The sequence below is a fragment of the Aquarana catesbeiana genome, linkage group LG01 (assembly GCF_042186555.1).
Source record: "Aquarana catesbeiana isolate 2022-GZ linkage group LG01, ASM4218655v1, whole genome shotgun sequence".
NCBI classification, from domain to species: domain Eukaryota; kingdom Metazoa; phylum Chordata; class Amphibia; order Anura; family Ranidae; genus Aquarana; species Aquarana catesbeiana.
In genome coordinates, this window is record NC_133324.1 from 140,989,981 (window position 1) to 141,007,855 (window position 17,875).

A 17,875-nucleotide genomic window follows, 5' to 3' on the forward strand; every position below is an offset into this window, starting at 1 on the left:
CGCAGCAGAAAGGTCTAAGGCTACGAGCATGAGTATGGAGTACTGGCCGTTGATTTAAGCAATTAGTAGGTCATTGGGGAGTTTTAGTAGGGCAGTTTCAATGAAATGTTGTGGGTGGAAGCCAGACTGAAGAGGATCGAGAAGGTTGGTATCACTGAGATAGCACCTCACTGTAGGATTCTATGTTGGCATTAGAAGACACAAGGGTGTAGATTGAAGAATCTGAAGATAAAATATTCAAGAAAAAATAATAAATATTTAAGCTACGGGTGATTTTCGCTGTTAAGGAGAAAAGGTCCATCTTCTCATTCAAAACATGTCACAATAGAACCTATTCCTGGCTGACTATTTTAAATAAAGAACATTTTGCATCTCTGTGTACGGTATTCTTGTTGCTGGTACAATTACTTTGGTGGAGAGCTGAAGCTGCAACTAAGACGTAATCATGGAATGTGGAGTCTGATTTCTCCTTGAGCAGCATGTGGAATATTTGATGCTGGATAGATATCACAGACAACTGGGCTAAATGAACCACAGCACACAGTGTATTATGATGACAGCTGTCATGCTTATAAACGTCCACAGATTGCTCAGTGAAGATCATGCAGAGCAAAGAAATTAAGGACCGAACTTAAAGTATAACTAAAGATTTATTTATTTTTTTTTTTTTTTAACTTTGGGGCAAAGTGGAGACGGATTAGAATACCTGTCAGCTCTTTACTGCGACCTCTGCCTCTGGAGGGAGTTTCACCCTCTCTATTTATGCTGTTTGCCATCATTGAAAGTATAAGAAAATTCCAAATTTTGGGTTTTCGCCAGAAAAATAGAGGGGAAATATTCCAATGGAGACACTAGTTTTGGTACCTCTGAGTCCCCAAAAAATTCTCTGGTAATTTGACCAGAAATCCCGTTTTAGCTATGGGGCAAGTGAAGGGAAATCTCCCCAATGTGATATAGATGGCAAAAGATGACAGGTGTTGTAACCTTCCCTTACTTTATCCAAAATGAAAAAAATAAATTGCCTATAGTTCAACTTTAAATTAGCAGAACTTTAAAGCCTTGCCTTCCTATTGTGAATACATGATTCATACTTTATAATTGGGGATGTTAGCCAAAAAATGATGCCAGTTTGTACTTAAACAATTTTATTAACACAGCCAAGCAGTGATTAACATTCACATCTATTATCACATCATACAAATGTAAATACAAAATTACTACAGTACAATATATATATTCTCTGCATGATCCAAAATATTTGGTGGCCCCAAAAATGTTTAAAATTCAGCAGCTTATCAAAAACTAAAACCATATTTATTTTTTCTTTTATTTAAAGTGTAGTTCAATAATCATAGGCAAACTTGAGAAATATCACTCAGTTGAATAGACCGGCAAAAGGAAGCCTTTGGCTCTCCAGCTATTGAGCCTCCACTACATGCACATCCTTTTTGCATCTTCAATGCTGGACAGCCACAGGTTGCCCTACACCTGTATTAGACTGTTATGTAGCATGAGGATACAAGTCTAAAAATTAACATCGTCTAGGGTAAGGTAAAGAAATTGAATATAAAGCTTTCATTCAGAAATGCTCTCAACCTAAGTTGCTAGCAGAAAGATATCTTATCTGCTTGTAACGAAGCAATACAGTGGATGTTTTTCATGGGAACATCAATCCCAAATTCTTCTTTATGTATATGTGCATATTGCTTTATAAAAATATTACATTTGATTGTTTTCTCACATGGCTGATTGAACTGTTCAGAAATCACAGTGCTAGAGATTCTATTACTGATGGCTATCTATTCCAAATTTAGTGCTTAAGTACCCCCACCCTACCCAAAGCAGTGGTCCTCAAATTTGTCCTTCGAACCCTGAGAAAAAACAGGTTTCTGGGAATCTTGAAAAACATTCTTCCGATTTATAAATTAGTAACATTCACCTAAAAGCACACAATATGCTTGGTTCTAGAAAAATAAACCTTAAGAACCACTTCCAAGGCTAAGTTATTTTTTTCCCCATTTATTAGTGAGCAATACATAGAGAAGAGTAGTAGCTGTGTCAACATGACATTTAGAAATGATGCACAATAAAACATGCCTGTTTCACAAAATGATCACACAAATGACAAACTCAATGTTAAGAAAAGTACACATAACACACATACATACTATTTTAATGTTGTGGAATCACCTCCAAAGTAGCCATCTACCAGGTACCATTTAGATTAATTCAGTTTGATCACTCTTTTTTTTTTTTTTTTAACTCAAAATGGATGCAAAACAGAAATGGGTGCACTACTTCACAGCTACCAATCAGCTTTTAATGTGCTTGAGAAGACCAAGGCTTAGAACCTGTCTGATGGCCCGCCTACTACTCAGAGCGAGAATCAAGCAGGGAGCATTCCATGAAGGTGCTGGTAGGGTTGAGTGGACCCTACAGAATTGTAAGTGCTTGAGAACTGGGGCATCTCTAGGACATGATCAGGTGTTCTGCACAGCACAGTGCTGGCAGGATGACTGGAGGAGAGAGCACAGCGAGCAAAGGAATGAGCTTATCAGTCCGCTGTGTGAGCTAATTAGGCTGTACTGTTTAAATGCAGTAAAGAAATTGGATTACCCACCTGGCTCCACATTCTGGCTGGGCTGTGTAAATCTCAGACTGGATGAACAGAAATGTAAGTCCTTAGGCATGTAAAAATGCATGTGTATTTGAACTGTATATTTAGTCATTTTCCTAGTGTTCAGCTATAAAAAAATCCTGTAGCTTCATCCCGCCGTAGTAAAACTGTGGCCGCTGGTCTGGAAGGGGTTAAAGCCCAACTCCTGGAATAACTTTAATAAGGTTAAAACTGTAAAACATTTTTTTCCGTAAAAAGCAACCTACATCAAATCTGCTTTCTTGCTTGAATTAGTACAGTTCCTTGCATTACTTCTGGTCAGCTCAGATTAAAAGAGCTTTTCCAGATATAGAAGAAAGCTTGAAGTTTACTTTCAAGGCAAAGGAATGTTTAAAGGTTTTAACCCTGGCAGGAATATTTGTGCCTGAAGGTGGGCTTTACATGGCCCATTACATAAGCCCCAATGAGAACTAATTGCATTGGTTTGTATAGATTATAGCACACCACTGTTCTTCATGACGCTCCACTGCAAAAGCATTATGCAGTGCAGCTCTTTCTCATATGAGGTCTTGCCATCTATATCTCTGCTTTACATTACTGCTATATCATTAACCAGAATGCAACCCTGGGCACATAACCATCAGTAATTGGTCATCCTTTCTTCACCCTTCCAGAGAGCTTTGTACTTCTCCCACTAGTGGCAATTCTTTCACTGGCAGCTGTGTGTTGAGGGCGGCATATTAGCACATTTATAATGCATTATATGCAAACTCTACCCTTCCAATATCAGAACCCATACAAGAATGAATACCCTTTGTCAAAACTATACATTTTGTGGTTTCTGATCTAACTACAATATTCAAATTATGCTAGTGTACACGGTTGAATACCTTCAGTCTGTACAGGGTTTTTTTACAAAATAAAAAAAAAAAAAAAAAAAAGCTGCGCTGCTATACCAAAACTTAATTGAGTTTTTTATATATCATTCAAGTTATAACTAAGTTATTGGGCTCTCTGAGTTTAGTAATTAGAAATAGCTGAGCAGAGTCGGTGCCAACTGGAAATGCTAGCCCAAAAATTTATATCTACTAAAATGTGCATTACCTGATCTCAAGAGCATGGGCTTTTGACAAATTACTTAAAACATACATTCTCTCAGTACAATGCACAATAAAAGCATGTCATAAGCTGTACTAGAGAATGCAACCTCTAATCTTAAGACTAGTGACATGACTTAAATACTGGCTCATCCCCACAACTTATGATATTGGGCTTAAATGACAAGTGCTTACAAATTCTGTTAATATTATTCAATATAAAAGATTTAACTTTTTGCATTTACATTTTTGGTTGGATTCCAAAATGCTTACATTTTGGGTTTTTACATCCCTTGGGGACTCCCAGGGAAAGTTCTTTCTTTCCTTAGCTTAATACTTCTGTTAACCACTGCATATACTAATTTGATGTCCCATCCCCATAAATGGAATTACTAGTATATATTTTACAAAGAATGCAGGAGGAAGGGCTAGACCCTTTGCAATGACAGCAGTGAAAAACCTTGGTTATCTGGAGAGATCAACTGCTACCCCCCAGTGAGAGGTTAGAAACTTGGAGATGATTCAACCCATGAGAATCCACCCATAATTCAGCTGTGGATGGCTTCAGCCTTTAACTACAGCACTGAAGTGAGAGTCCCAAGAGAGGTCCTTCCTACATGTCAACTGAAGAATGTGTATGGTTTTAAAAGTGTTCACTTTCTGTTACCAACTTAGGTTGATGGGCAGTTTTGATCATTGTTAGAGTCCTTCAAAACAGGGAAGCTCAAACAGGAAAGAGAAGGTAGATATAAAAACAGTAAACACAGACCTCCTGAGGTTCCTACAACATAAAAATATTCAAGTAGAGAATCTACATCACATAGCAGCGGCTATTTCTGTAGTTTAGCACTCTAACAGCACTTTTATTCAGTGTGAAAGACAGACAGTTGTAAGCCGTGCTTTTAGCATGCCAAGAGGCAGAAAACACTGGAATGTAACAAGACAAAGACCCACAATTCTATAAACATTCCACTGACATTCAAAAACTGTCAAAACGAGACCACAATAGTAAGATGCTTTTAAATATCCCATGATGCAAGAATGGAAAAAAACAAAAAAACACACAACTAAAAGGCAACGTAGCCATCAAGACGAAAAGACTGGTATTACAGTGTCAAACATGGCTTTTATGTGAAGGAATTAAACAGGTTAAAAAAACTCGTTTTGGTAAAATGCATATCAATTTTGCATTTGAATGGTTTTATAAAAATGTTCTGACTTATGCTGGCAAAGTTTTGTGACAAATCACATGAATTGCAATGGAGAACTATTATTACAACAAACTATAAATACATTATCTACAAATTATAACTGTTAGGCATTTGCCTTGTCAAAACTGAAGATCTACAATGAACACGTTATCTCTTGCAATTAAATCAAGTAAGGATTTCTGTAAAATAGTAAATGGTTAAAGTGTAACTAAAAAGGCAAAACTTTTTTTTTTTTTTGGCTAGCGAAAGGGAGGGTTATAAACCTCATCAGTTTTTTGTCATCGGTTTCCCATTGGGTAGATTTGTCTTCACTTCCTGTTCCATAGCTAAAACAGGAAGTTAAAGGGAATCCCTCCAAAATGAGGGAATCCAGGTGTGTCACCAGAACTATCGTACCCCATTGGAAGAGTTCCCTTCCATAAGTGTTCTGATGTCAACCCAAAATTTGGGATTTTCTTTTATTTTCGATGATGATCGTAAATAGGACAAAGAGTATTTCACCATAAAAGTAGCACTGACAGCAATAAAAACTGACAGGTTGTTCTAATCCCTCTCCACTTCTAAAATTAAAAAAAAAAAAAAAAAAAAAAAAAAAAAAAAAAAAACAAATCTGCCTTTAAACTTTAATACCAACCAAAAAAAAATATATATATATTGTTGTCTGCACTGTCCATTAAAGACAAATAGTGAATCTAAGCACTTGGCAAATTTTCAGTTTTCTAAAGAAAAAGGAGTTGGAGAGTAAACTTTCCGTTTTATTAGATTATTAAATACCTTAGCAGCACTATTAATACTAATAATTGATTAGGCTGGCATTCATCTATTTTATTTTTTTTCCCACACAAAATGCTATTTTTTTTTTTTATCTTAACACAAAACAAGAAATGTCAAAAGAAAACATTTGCTTTTGCTTTCTAGGCTTACTTTTAGACATCTTCCCAGAATCCTTTGGTTTCTTTGCATTTTTCATCAGTTATCAAAATAAAAAAAATTAGTTTTAGCAAGCTATGAATATATTTTTTACTTGCCAAGGATTTGCCAGAGCAAAACTACCCACTTCCCAGCACCCTTTTTTTAGCTCACCTCTCCTCAGTTACCAATTAAAGCTTTAATAAAACCATGCAAAATTAAACAATACTTATTACAAAATTGATTTCAATAGTTTAATTGCAAAACGAGTTCAGGGCAAAGTAAATATTTTTAAAAATGGTTATGGCTTAACATTGCAAGTTTTTATAATCTGCTTTAAGAAAGTGGAAAAGTGGCTGTTTCAGCTCTGACCCGCAGAGTTTAAGTCCGTTACTTTTCTTTATCATCATGGGATACCTTTGAGGCGACATGAATTATTAAAGACTTGCACTTTTACATCAGCACTTCTGTTAAAGAGTGCCAGTTAAAGTTTTCACATTCACAGTACATAAGAAAATACACATGGAAAGAAAAATAAAAGGTTAACTTAATAAGGGTTTATTCACAGGAATACAAATGAAGGGAGAAAAAAAAGCAACATAAAAGCTTAACAAATTCATTTGGGGATGTAAAGGGGGACCACAACCCAACATTCATTCTGTAGCTATTTAAATTGTACCCCAAAAGTTTTAGTTTAGGGTACATAGGGCCACCAACATGCGCCATCGATACAGTGCATATACCCTGCATCACATCTACAAAATCAATGCTTTATGATCATGCTTTGACAAACATAAGAAAAAAAAAAAACTTATGATGGGTAATATGTTGTGAAGTGTCAATGAATACAAAATTATAGCAATTAACTTGTTGTCTAAAGTTTTCAGTATGAGCCATCTAATTTGATCTTACTCCATGTAACTTTTAGTAATCACTAGTACTTAATCATGCAGAAAGCACATCACACTGATAGCACAAAGGCAAACAGGTTTTTGCACAATTCAACCAGCTTTCCACATTGTGTTGCTATATGACGTTTATTTTTTTTTTTCCCTATGCTGGAGATTTTATCATTTAACCCTCCCTTCCCCATCAATGAGACTCACAGGGCAGTGAGGTAGACCCTGCTGACAGACAAAAGGGCTAGGGTTTAACCGTATTCTATAGCACTTAAAGCAATAATCTACAATACCTAAAACAGACAATATGGATGCAGGGTGAAACTTGATGAATAAACCACAAAAAAAAGAAAAAAGGCGCATATAGGTAATGTTGACCTACCTTACTATGTGATACAAACTTAACCCCACTAAATTTATTAATTCTTAATGACTACAAGAATCCTGGACTGCATGCCCCGGGAGAAGGAAAACCCTCACGACACTGGTGCAAAGCACTTCATATTCTCCTCTAAACTGGAAGAAACAATATGCCTTGGTCTATTGTTTAACTATTGCTGCCAAAAAAAATTGCAAATTATCATTCAGCAAAGGAGTGATTCTTAAAAAAATATATACTTATATTAAAGGTTCTTCGTAAACTAAAACAAGGAGTTTTTTTTAACTTGTTCCTTCCCCTCCTGAAGAGAAAAAAAAATAAATAATATAAAAAAAAAAATACTAAATTTGGCATTTTGGTGGACATCAATTTATGCAGTAGATCTTAACTTATTTCACAGGCATTTGAAGTGCAGACTGCAATTATCTGTTTGTAATACGCGCAGCAAGCTGTGTTTAACTTTGCCAACTTCATTTATGTCTTCATTAACATGCAAACACAGAAAATTCCCAATTAGCGGGATAGTTAGGCAACCCTTTTGCTTTAATATAAATGCCATTTACTGCTATAATCCCCCATTCTTAAGATTTCCTCTGAAGTGTGCAAAAATTAGTTTCTTCTTACTTAACCCTCTAGAGTTCAATTATAAAGTACTCTTAAGTACAATTCCCTAAATACCAGAATGTGCTGTTTGGCGATGAGAATTTGCTTCTTCACATCCAGTGCAGAATTGTAAAGGAGACATATTTCCACCCACAAAGGCTCCAGACGGTTTAAACGTTTCCCAACATCGACTTAATACAGTGACGGCAACACCTCCCTCCCGCCCCTCCCAGTAGGCTTTGGGATTGTACTGTATTCCCTACTGGTTTGCCCTTCCCCCCTCTTAAAGGGTAGCTTTTTTTCCCTGGGTGCAGAGGCTCCCCCGCTGTCTCCCAGACTGAAGGACCTATGAGAGGGAAAAAAAATATATATATATTAAAGAATATACATACACACAAGCTTTTCAAACAATTTAGGTTTCTTCCTCAAGCTTTACAGAATATTGGGTCTGCAAAACCACATACACAGATAGGAACAGAGCCAATCAATGCTTAGGAGTGGAGGGGGGAACTGACTGATATGTTTTAGAGATAAGTGTGGGACAACCTTAACCACTTGCCTACTGAGCACTTTTACACCCTTCCTACCCAGGCTAATTTTCAGGTTTCGGTGCGGTCGCACTTTGAATGACAATTACGCGGTCATGCAACATTGTACACAAATGTAATTTTTTTTGAGACAAATAGAGCTTTCTTTGATGATAATCTCCACTGGGTTTTTAATTTTTTTTCCTAAAACGAATAAGACTGAAAATTCTTTGTTATAAAATTTTGAAAATAAGTAATTTTTCTTCTTCACTGATCTGCACTGATGAGGCTGCACTGATGAACGGTGTCCTGATTACTGGTGTAAATGTCCCCAAAACTGGACGACTGCACTGTAGCCCTCTTTCAGCTATAGCGGGGTAGGCAAGTGGTTAAAAATAGAAGCCTTCAGGGAGCCAAATGTGGCTCAAATTTCAGGTGAACCCTGCTGAATTGGCAGAAAATTTAAAACCCATCCCTCATTTTGCAACCCCTTATCCAAGACAAAACCTCAATTTCTATTTAACCCCTTAGTGCCGACCGAGTGCACACATGCGGCCTTGGGTTTTACCGGGATGATGCATGCAGCTACTTTTTTTTTTTTTTTTTTTTTTTAGAGTGGATGGTTGGCTCTTCAAGGATAACCACCGAAGTGCAAAGGAGGGATTGGGGGGGGGTCTTTTAGACCCCCAATCCCTCCATAAAGAGTACCTGTCACAAGGGATGTTTACATTTCTTGTGACAGCAAAAAAAGTGATCAAAATTTTTTTTTTTAACAAAGTATGTAAAAAATAAAAGTAAATAAAATAAGAATTTTTATTTTTTTTAAAGCACCCCAGTCCCCGCGAGCTTGCACAGCAAAGAAAACGCACGTACAAGTCGCGCCCGCATATGTAAACGGTGTTCAAATCACACGTGAGGTATCGCCGTGATCGTCAGAGCGAGAGCAATAATTCTAGCACTATTGCGTTTGAAAAGCCGCTGCGCAAATACAGTGTGACATTAAATTTTGCAACAATCGCCATTTTATTCTCTGCTATAAAATTATATATATATATATATATATATATATATATATATATATATGGGGGTTCTAAGTAATTTTCTAGCAAAAAATACATATTTTAACTTGTAAGCGACAAATGTCAGAAAAAGGCTTAGGTGTGAAAAGGTTAAAAAAAATTAAAAAAAAGACGTTATACTCACCTGATCTGTGCAATGGTTTTGCAGAGAGCAGCCTTGAACCTTCTCTTCTAGTCCTCTCTTCTAGTCTCTTCTAGTCCCTTGCCGATGCACCTAGTGAACTCACCCCTTTGGTGAGTTCCCCCATAGGAAGATGCTTCTTATGGGGGCAATCTTGCAGGCTCGATCCTGAGACGTGCTACCCGCTACCACAGACAGGCGGCTCAACCTCACCCCCTGTTCCCTCGTCATAGGATTTGAATTGACCGCAGCAGGAGCCAACGGCAGACAACAAGAAAATGAGGGAAAAGCGCCTCCAAGCATATGTTTTCTTTTTGTCTGCTGCCATACAGAGTTGGCTTTACTCTGGGGTCAGCTTGCCTTAAGTGGTCAGCTTGCCTTAAGTGGACTCCAGTTGTGCAATATATATTTGGATTTGAAAGTGGACTTTTATCTTTAAATTACATTGTGGACCAATCATATAAACCTTTTATATTAATTTTATGTGATAATCAATACTAACTGGTTCCTTCTAGTGCCTGCACTGCACCCATTTTTGGAGCCAATCACTCCCACTGCTATCAATCTGCCCCATGTGGAGAGAGTGGAAAGCACCATTGCTCTTGTGTATATCCCTGGATGGAGATCAGGCAAGTATGGGGGGGCAACCCTGGACACAGGTGGGTTTTTTTCTCTACATTAAGGTAAAAAACCTTAAGGCTTTAGAAGCACTTCCAAAATAAAAGTAATGGAATCCAATGGGGATTTTCTAGAAAAAGGTAAATACCTGGCTGGTATACTGACTCACTGGCTTCAATACTTTCTAAATCACTGACCAAGAACAATTACGGATATCAAGCCAGAATAAAGTCAAAATTCCTTATCTGAATATTTTGTTTTGGCTGAGTGAACTAGACTACTCAGAGTTTAGCCAAGCACTGATCACTTTCAGGGGGGAAGATAACAAATGGCAATTTTGAAGCTCCCTTCAGGAAAGGATTATCTAAAGCAGAGTATACATTAAAAGTTTTTTTTTTTTTTCGTTCAGCGAGCTGAAGGGGAAAAAAAAAAAAAAAAAAAAACTGGCAGCTCAGGTCAGAGCTGCTTTACTAACAATCCAATGCTAGTACAGCGATCTACCCTGCTGTTCTGACAGGGGGGCAGCCCCAACACTACAGTCAGCGCTCTCAGCTATCGGCTTCTGTCGGACCGGCTGATGTACACGTGGGCCGAATGGAGGTCGGTTTCTATTGAACCGTCGATGCCACCTGGCATGTGGCCCATGTGTACTAGGCTCTAGTCTTAAAAAAAAAAAAAAAAAAAAAAAAAAGGCAACCAATGAGCTAGTAGATTCAGATCATTTTAACAAACAAGCATGCATTAGTAGAGGTAGGAGAAGCTTAAATATTGCATACTATTTTGCAATGCTACTTACCCCTAACGGTGAGACTGCAGCTAGAGCACATCTAGGTTAAACTCCATAGTATGCTGCAAGACGTTCTTTAAGGGGAAGTGGAAACTGGTCTGAAAAGCGTCTCCAATTTTCATCCCCTACTTGGTTTTTAAACCCATGAAGAATCTACAAGGAAAATTAAATTCATTTGCCTGAGACTCCATAATCAGAATGAAGCAGCTGAATTTTTTAATGCATGACTTGGCACAAAAAAAACAAAACACACTAGCTTAAATATTGGTAAACAATGTTCGGTGGTATATTTTGGTTTTCCCATCAACACCATTATGCAGATTCCATACCCACACTGTCATACAAACTCCTGTTCAAGCGACATCAATCATCTCCCTCTAAATACTGAGTTTACTGCTGTCTAACGTTTGTAGGGAAACGTCAATGTCTATGCTATCTGAAGCTACCAAAATATGGCAGCTCCAGAGCATATGTCTACTTAGAAAATACAGACTACATGTGGACCACAGATTGCCTCTAAGAACTCTGGTATGAAATTACATTAATAGAGTAATATTTTCAGTTTTTATGAGCCGCTAATGCAAAGTCTTCTTTATGACACTAATGGGTTCTTAACTTGTATACTCATGGAAAGGTCAATCAGAAAGTACATATAGTGTGTGAAAATTACAGTTCATCCGGAAAGTATTCACAGCGCTTCACTTTTTCCACATTTTGTTATGTTACAGCCTTATTTCAAAATGAATTCAATTCATTATTTTCCTCAAAATTCTACAATACCCCATATAATGACAACGTGAAATAAGTTTGTTTGAAATCTTTGCAAATTTATTAAAAATAAAAAAAAATGCCCTGTACATAAGTATTCACAGCCTTTGCCATGACACTCAAAATTTAACTCCAGTGCATCCTGTTTCCACTGATTATCCTTGAGATATTTCTACAACTTGACTGGAGTCAACTAAATAGCGCTTGCAAAGCACCTCTCCTGTCAGGCGTCACAGCTGGCTTCCCTTTGTAAACATGCTGGTGCCGGGGACCCGAAGACCAGTGAGGAACTGGCCTAGGGGAGGACAGCACTGGATCCCTAGACAGATAGGTGTCCTTTTATTAAAAGCCAGCAGCTACAGTATTTGAAACTGATGGCTTTTAATTTTTTCTTTCTAGGGTGAAGAACTTCTTTAAGTTGCTCTAAAACTGCTTATTTTAGCTTCATGGAGTATTAGTGCTACAGAGCATGTACATTTCTATATCTCCTCAAAACAAGACCCACTTCCCTCCATAGAATGGCTTAAAGTGATTGTAAAGTCTCTTTTTTTCCTATAAAAATAAACATGTTATACTTACCTGCTCTGTTGCAATGGATTTGCACAAAGCAACCTGGATCCTCTTCTCGTGTCCCTCTTTGGTAATCCTGGCCCCTCCTGTTTAGTGCCCCCACAGCAAGCAGCTTGCTATTGGGGCACTCGAGCCGAGCCACAGCTCCCTGTGTCCATTCAGACACGGACACCCACAGCCTCTCTCCCCTGATTGGCTGACTTTGACAGCAGCAAGAGCCAATGGTGGCGCTGTTGTGTCTCAGCCAATCAGCAAGGAGAATCTCGGACGGCTGAGACACCTGTGGACATCAAGGAACTGCAGGTAAGTGTTAGGGAAGCCGAGGTGGACTGCTGCCCACAGAAGGCTTTTTTATCTTAATGCAAATAATCTATTAAGATAAAATAGCTGCTGCCTTTACAACAATATTTTCCCGCTTAATGACCAGGCCATTTTTTGTTACATGGCACTCGCTTTAACTGACAATTGCGCGGTCATGCAACGCCGTGGTAAATTCAGTTGATTGGACATGATTTAGAAAGGCAAGCACCTGTCTATACAAGGTCCCACAGTTAACAGTCCATGTCAGAGCACAAAACAAGCCATGAAGTCCAAGGAATTGTCTGCAGACCTCCGAGACAGGATTGTATTGAGGCACAGATCTGGAGAAGGGTACAAAAAAAAAAATTTCTGCAGCATTGAAGGTCCCAATAACCACAGTGGCCTCCATCATCCATAAATGGAAGAAGTTTGGAACCACCAGGACTCTTCCTACAACGGGCTGACCGACCAAACTAAGCGAGTGGGGGAGAAGGGCCTTAGGGAGGTGACCAAGAACCCGATGGTCACTCTGACAGAGGACCAGCGCTTCTCTGTGGGGAGAGGAGTACCTTCCAGAAGAACGCCCATCTCTGCAGCACTCCACCAATCAGGCCTGCATGGTGGAGTGGCCAGATGGAAGCCACTCCTCAGTTAAAGGCACATGACAGCCTGCCTGGAGTTTGCCAAAAAGCACCTGAATGACTGAGCATGAGAAAAAAAACTCTCTGGTCTGATGAAACAAAGATTGAATTATTTGGCCTGAATGACAAGCGTCATGTCTGGAGGAAACCAGGCATCACTCATCACCAAAACCATACCTACAGTGAAGCATGGTGGTGGCAGCATAATGCTGTGGGGATGTTTTTCAGCAGCAGGAACTGGGAGAGTAGTCGGGATCAAGGGAAAGATGAATGCAGCAATGTACAGACATCCTTGATGAAAAACTGCTCCAGAGCGCTCTGGACCTCAGACCGGGGCAAAGGTTCATCTTCCAACAAGCCAACGACCCTAACACATCCAAGATAACACAGGAGTGGCTACAGGACAACTCTGTGAATGTCCTTGAGTGGCCCAGTCAGAGCCCAGACTTGAACACGATTGAACATCTCTGGAGATATCTGAAAATAGCTGTGCATCGATGCTGCCCATCCAACCTGATGGAGCTGAGAGAGGTCCTGCAAAGAAGAATAGTAAAAACTGCCCAAAAATAGGTGTGCCAAGCTTGTAGCATTATACTCCAAAAGACTTAAGGCTGTAATTGGTGCCAAAGGTGCTTCAACAAAGCATTGAGCAGAAAATGTGAATAGTTATGTACATAGTATTTATTTTTCATTTTAAATAAATTTGCAAAAATTTTAAACAAACTGCTTTCATGTTGTCATTATGGGGTATTTGAAGAATTTTGAGGAAAATCATGAATTAATCCATTTTGGAATAAGGCTGTAAGAACAAAATGTGGAAAAAGTGAAGCACTGTGAATACTTTCCAGATGCACTATACATTTTTAGCACATGAAATAATCCTTCTGTTCAATAATAGTGAAAAAATTGCAGTGATGTACAGTATCGGAATGAAAATAAGAAACTAGAATATGATAAGTGTAGCAGTCTTGTCAACAATTTAGCTAGTTCATAAAACTAAAAGTGTGTTTTATACCTTACAGAACATGTCTCGAAGATCTTCCTTTGGATTAATCCACGATGCAACAGCATCACAGAAAAATATAAAATCCTGAAAACAACAAAAAATTAGATCAATAGCCAAGTACTACATTGGAGAATTAAGTTTTCTTTCTAGAAACATTCATGAAAACTATAATTGCCCAATCCTATGATAAAAATGTATAGAACATATTACTATAGATCAAAGAACTAATCACTAAAGTGGAAAAAATAAAAACAAAGACACGGAGGAGCATGTCCTGCATGAGCTCTGTCAACAACGTATACAGGGATGATAAAAAAAAAATAAAAAAATAAAAAAATAAAAAAAAAACACGACTACATTTTAAAATACAAACAAAAAAAACCATAGGCATACACAAACCAATACCATAAGAACACAAGTAACCAAATAAAACGGGGGCTTTATTGAGTAACTTCTACACAGTTCATCTGCTTAAGTTTTGTTTGTTTTTATAAATATGGCAGTTGTTTCTACCTAAGCAAATGCGGCAATGTGAGCAGAATTTTAGCGCATTTTCAAATTTAGTCCTGTGGAAACCATGAATCCCTTTCAAGCGAAGAAAGCTAACCTTTTTTATGAAACGCCATAGAAATATCACTTATAAAGCTAGAAGAAAAAAAAACACGCATGGATAATTTTACCTGAACTACACCTCCAGGATTAACACTGATCATAGTACAAATTCCACGAAAAGCAGAATCCTTCTCCTCATTGTCCCGAATGTTTCGTAATGAAGTACACCTAAGGAAATCCCAGACAAGTTACACTACCCTCAACTTTACAATAACATAAATAAAAAGATATAGAAGCAGGTGTTAAAACCCTAATACAAAGTTGCTGTAGTGCTGGTGTTTTCTTTTAATTTTCATAAAACATTTAACAGGCTAAAGAAAAAAAAAAACAAATGGTATAGCAAATCTCTCACTATAACCACGATTAAAATGGACATTCACATACAGATAATCTGCAGAGTTGGATAATTTAACAAGACTCTGCCATTAACCAGCACACACTTCAGCTGCCACTGACCTTTACCTGCTGGACATCATCTGAACAAGGAGAAAAATATGATTTGACATCTGTGGTCTTTAAGTGAACATTATTTGACTAGGTTTTTATCATATTTGGCCATCAACACTGATGGTCAACCCTGCTGTACAAGAGGCAGCCAAAGAAGAGAAATCTAAGGTGGCTCCATCTGCCTGTGTATGTCCTCCTTTTTAACAAAAGTCCCCATAGTATGGACCATTGCCTAATATTTTTAATGTAGCAAAATAAAAATTTTAATTGTATAATTAAAACTGCCATATACCACAAAAAACAATAGCTTTCAGGAAAGTCGCCAATGTAACTACTGCAAGACATAATTCATTGGCGTGCAGAATATGTGCATGCATCATTTCTATCAATTCACAATTGATGCCGCTTTAAGTATACTTGTAGTTTACTCATGGAAGAGAGCTCCATAATGTATTTTAACAATAGGATCACTAGTTTCTAGTTCAGCAAAGAGGCAACCTTCACAAAATGGATCCCTCCAATGTCTAGACTACAGATATACTTGTATACAACAAGCTCTAGACACAGCAAGCATGTGACAATCTTATCCCATGCTCCCATGCATCATCAATTAGTTAGCCACAACAAAGAAATAGGTAACAGTTTACATGACAATGTTTGAAAGGAAAAAAAAAAAAAATTGACGAAACCTAGGACAAGATTAGTCACATGGCTGACAAATGACTTCATGTAATAACTGACAAATAAATAAAAAAAATAAATAAATCCAAAGATGTGAACTATAAAGAAAACATGAAGAGAAATGAATTAAAAAAAGATTGAAGAATACACACCAGGGTCTTATAAACTGCTGTAGCATGGGGGCCACCTCTTGAGGACAAACGTAACCAAGACGACCAATTGTTATTGCTAAGGCAACGCAATCACGGTTATACACCACCAAACGCCAACCAAGACATGAGCAAATGAGGGGGGGGGGAGGAGAAAAAAATAAAGAAAAAAACAACAAATAACTCAGAAACAGAAAACAGAATCTGTGTATGATAATAACATAAGATATCACTAGTGTAGTTTATGAGCACTGCCTTTGCAAAGGTAGTGACACATGACAAAACCATCTGAGGAAGGTTAGAGGTTTGGAGGGGAAGGCAAGGGGAATGAAGAGGAGGAAATATGAGAGAACACCTAAAACACAGAGCCTACTTTGCTCGTTTGACAGACTAAATGCATAAATATGTAAATTTTTTTTTTTTTTTTTTTACGGCCAAAACCACTCATAAAAGCTCTAAAGTTCCATATTGTCAGTGATCTATTTTCTAGACTTATGATCCATGCCTTAAATTTTTTTTTTCATCCATTTAGTAATCAAAGTCACCACTTTTTACAACACATGCAATGGCACTGTTCTGCTATTAGTGAGAATGCAATTAACCACTTCAGCCTCAGAAGATTTGGCTGCTCAATGACCAGGCCATTTTTTGCGATATGGCACTGCGTTGCTTTAACTGACAATTGCACGGTCGCGGAAACAAAACGGATGCCCTTTTTTTCCCCACAAATAGAGCTTTCTTTTGGTGGTATTTGATCATCCATCTCTGCGGTTTTTATTTTTTGCGCTATAAACAAAAAAAAGAGCGACAATTTTGAAAAACACAACATTTTGTACTTTTTGCTATTATAAACATCCCCAATTTTTTTAAACAAAAAGCTATTTTTTTTTCTCAGTTTAGGCCGATATGTATTCTTCTACATATTTTTGGTAATAAAAATCACAATAAGGGTATATTGATTAGTTTGCCCAAAAGTGATAGCGTCTACAAAATAGGGGATACATTTATGGCATTTTTATTATTTTTACTAGTAATGGCGGCGATCTGCTATAAAAATGCACTTTTTAGTGTATAAATGTCACCGGCAGGGAAGGGGTTAACACTAGGTTACGTTCAAGGGGTTAACTGTGTTCCCTGACTGTGTGTTCTAACTTTAGGGGGAGGGGACTGACTAGAGGGGATGACAGATCGTGGTTCCTAGCTATTAGGAACTCACGATCTGTCTCTCCTCACAGAACAGGGATTTGTGTGTTTACACACACACGTCCCTGTTCTGCCTCTCGTGCCTGCAATCGTCCGTGACCGGCAATGATCGCGGCGGTCGGCCACGAGCATCAGCACCCCCGTTTGCACTTGAAAACAAACAGACGTCATATGCGGTTCCTCTCTCCCCTCTCTGTACTGATCGGTACAGTGTGAGCGGAGAGGGGAGAGATCGGGAGCAGCAGCGCTATGGGCTGGATCTGTAGTGCCCATAGCGCTGATCTGTGCCCATTAAAGCCTCATCCATCCCTAATCAGCAATACTCATCCATCCCTAATCAGCAATATGCATCCATGCTCAGCCATCAATCTATACTCAGCAATACTCATTTATCCATGCTCAGCCATCCCATCTACCCCCATCCATGCTCAGTCATCCCATCCATGGCTCATCCATCTCCATTCATGATCATCCATGCCACATCAGTTCTCATTCATGCCACACAAAAGTGTAACAGGCAGTCAAATTAGATTTGAAATGTATGCCCCTAGAACACCTGACGGTGCTCCCTGCATGTTGGGCCTCTGTATGTGGCCAGGCTGTGGAAAAGTCTCACACATGTGGTATCGCCGTACTCAGGAGGCGTAGGAG

General features: G+C 38.2%; 1 protein-coding gene across 3 annotated transcripts in view; it reads right to left on the reverse strand.

Moving 5' to 3' along the window:
- Positions 1-1,128: 1,128 nt before the first annotated feature.
- The window catches only part of TNPO1 (transportin 1), a 197,193-nt gene continuing 180,446 nt past the window's right edge, over positions 1,129-17,875 (reverse strand). For 2 of the 3 annotated variants that reach the window (XM_073624364.1, XM_073624357.1), the window contains exons 20-24: positions 16,025-16,100; positions 14,813-14,912; positions 14,142-14,216; positions 10,857-11,000; positions 1,129-8,061 (exon numbers count right to left, since the gene is read on the reverse strand). In XM_073624364.1, coding sequence (XP_073480465.1) covers positions 10,893-11,000; positions 14,142-14,216; positions 14,813-14,912; positions 16,025-16,100 — 359 coding nt within the window. In that variant the 3' untranslated portion in view covers positions 1,129-8,061; positions 10,857-10,892. Of the gene's footprint in view, positions 8,062-10,856; positions 11,001-14,141; positions 14,217-14,812; positions 14,913-16,024; positions 16,101-17,875 lie in introns of those variants that run through there. The other variant, XR_012243279.1, reaches the window with a different exon arrangement.